This window comes from Sinocyclocheilus anshuiensis, unplaced genomic scaffold, assembly GCF_001515605.1.
Source record: "Sinocyclocheilus anshuiensis isolate Anshui unplaced genomic scaffold, SAMN03320099.WGS_v1.1 scaffold183, whole genome shotgun sequence".
Classification (NCBI taxonomy): domain Eukaryota; kingdom Metazoa; phylum Chordata; class Actinopteri; order Cypriniformes; family Cyprinidae; genus Sinocyclocheilus; species Sinocyclocheilus anshuiensis.
In genome coordinates, this window is record NW_015548309.1 from 1,928,617 (window position 1) to 1,930,664 (window position 2,048).

The 2,048-nt window shown below is 32.0% G+C and overlaps 1 protein-coding gene across 1 annotated transcript in view; it reads right to left on the reverse strand.

The window, feature by feature from the left end:
* The window catches only part of LOC107656339 (ninjurin-2-like), a 21,694-nt gene continuing 19,646 nt past the window's right edge, over window positions 1–2,048 (reverse strand). Inside the window, exons 2-4 of the mRNA XM_016444145.1 lie at window positions 849–1,059; window positions 546–715; window positions 1–453 (exon numbers count right to left, since the gene is read on the reverse strand). Of these exons, the coding sequence (XP_016299631.1) occupies window positions 567–715; window positions 849–1,059 (360 nt within the window). The 3' untranslated portion in view covers window positions 1–453; window positions 546–566. The remainder of the gene's footprint in view (window positions 454–545; window positions 716–848; window positions 1,060–2,048) is intronic.

Below are 2,048 nucleotides of genomic sequence, written 5' to 3' on the forward strand. Positions count from 1 at the left end.
ATCGTTGTGTACTGTATAAAACACACACACACACACACACACACACAAACACACACACATTTGTTGGCTTTCCATGTTTTAGGGGGACATTCCATAGACATTTTGTACAGAAAAGGTGCCAGAGATCATTTAAACTGGATGGTAAACAGTTGAGTATTTCACAATAAACGTTTATTAATAGTTGGGACAGTATGAAGTATAGAACACATATTAGATGATGAATTTGTGTTATTTGATTATAGTTTTACCTTTGGGTAATATAAATCACTAGACAGTCTATGATAAATGTATGTTGTTTTATAGACCCTTTAATATAATGCCCTCCGTAGAAATAAATAAAAAAGACCATAAAATAATTATGTGTCCTATAAGAAATATCAAACCCAGAAGGAAGTCTTTCATGATTGGACTGGTCTGAAGAATGTGACTTTCATCATAACCATTATTGAGACCCTAAAATCAAACAACATGAAAGAAACAGTCAATTTGCTTATCATATTGTTTGTGGCATACATATTCAACATTGGAATTTTTTTCTGTATCACCTGTATGATCTCACAGACAGTTTACTGCTTAGGATAGAGACCTGTCTTCTGCACTCCAAAAGCGGTGATGAAGATGTTGATGATGACGGTGAGAAACACCAGCACAGTGGCCACATTGTTTATTATGTCCAACTTCCTCTGATTGGCCACGTCATTCAGGTTTTTGCGTGCTGAAAAGGGAAGATTGTATGAAAAGGAATCACTAAATATAAAACATCTGATTTGGATTTGTGCTAACAAAAATGAACCCTCTAAAATCCTTTACAGGTTTTGTGTATAATGCATGATGGATTTCACTCTCACCCATGTGGACAAAGAGAGTCCCCGCGAGCACTTGGAAGAAGAGTGATGTGGCGATGAGGACGATGACAGTGAGGTAGTACTTGAACTCGGGGCCCTGCTCCAGGACGGCTTTCAGCTGAGAGGCGTTTGCCATCAGCAGCGCCACATCCAGCATGCTCTCTGCTACACTCTTCTTAGTGGCATAATGATTAATGTTAAGAGGTTCTGCAGGCTGAGAGAGAGAAATCAATAATAAAATAAAATTAAATGATTAAATCAAATTAAATATTTTTTTCTGCTATTGTAATTAGCATTGAATGGCATTGAATCCACCTTTTATGGTACACATATATGCAGCTTCTGTTGGCACAGGTGGCAAAGTTCTGGCATGCATCTAATGGGTCTATTGTATAAAGAACATTTTCAGACTCATGTATACTAATTTCAGATGCATTAATTCACCTACAATGTGCTGGAATATTTTCAGTGGAGTAAAAAAAAGGCCATCCACCTTGAACTAAATGAACCCATTTAAATGACAAAACTCCTGAGAATATTTTAAAATTATTTCTTCTTGAGACATTATTATTCTTGAGTTTTCTCCCCTTTTTTCACACAAATAGTTTATTTCATACACAAAAATATAAGTATATAATTACCTATTTATACCATTTATACATAAAAATCTTCAAACAGAACATAATTATATACATAAGCTATAATATTGAACAAGTGTAATGAAAATTCTAATATGCATAATAAATATATATACATTAAAATATAACTTTAAAGTCTTCTCCATAGATGTTTGATGTTGGCAATTGCCATCATAAAAGGTATGGCTTTATTTTTTGAAATGCACTACAGAACTATATGAATATTTATAAAGTTTGTCATGATAAATTAATGCACTGACGTACTGTGTGTAGAATTTAAGTATTGAAATTGACATTTTAGTTACCCATTTCTACCAATACATGGCAGCATTTCACTATTGATTTTTTTCAATCTGCAGTGTTCTTTTTGACAACTTGGGAGCGCTAGATATCCTTGTTTACATAATCTTTTTACAGTAAGTTTTTATTAACTATTATTATTATTATTATTATATGAATAACTAAAATATTATGATAAAATATGTAAGAAATAATTATATATATAATTATATATAGTAATATATATGTATATATATATATATATATATATATATATGTGTGTATG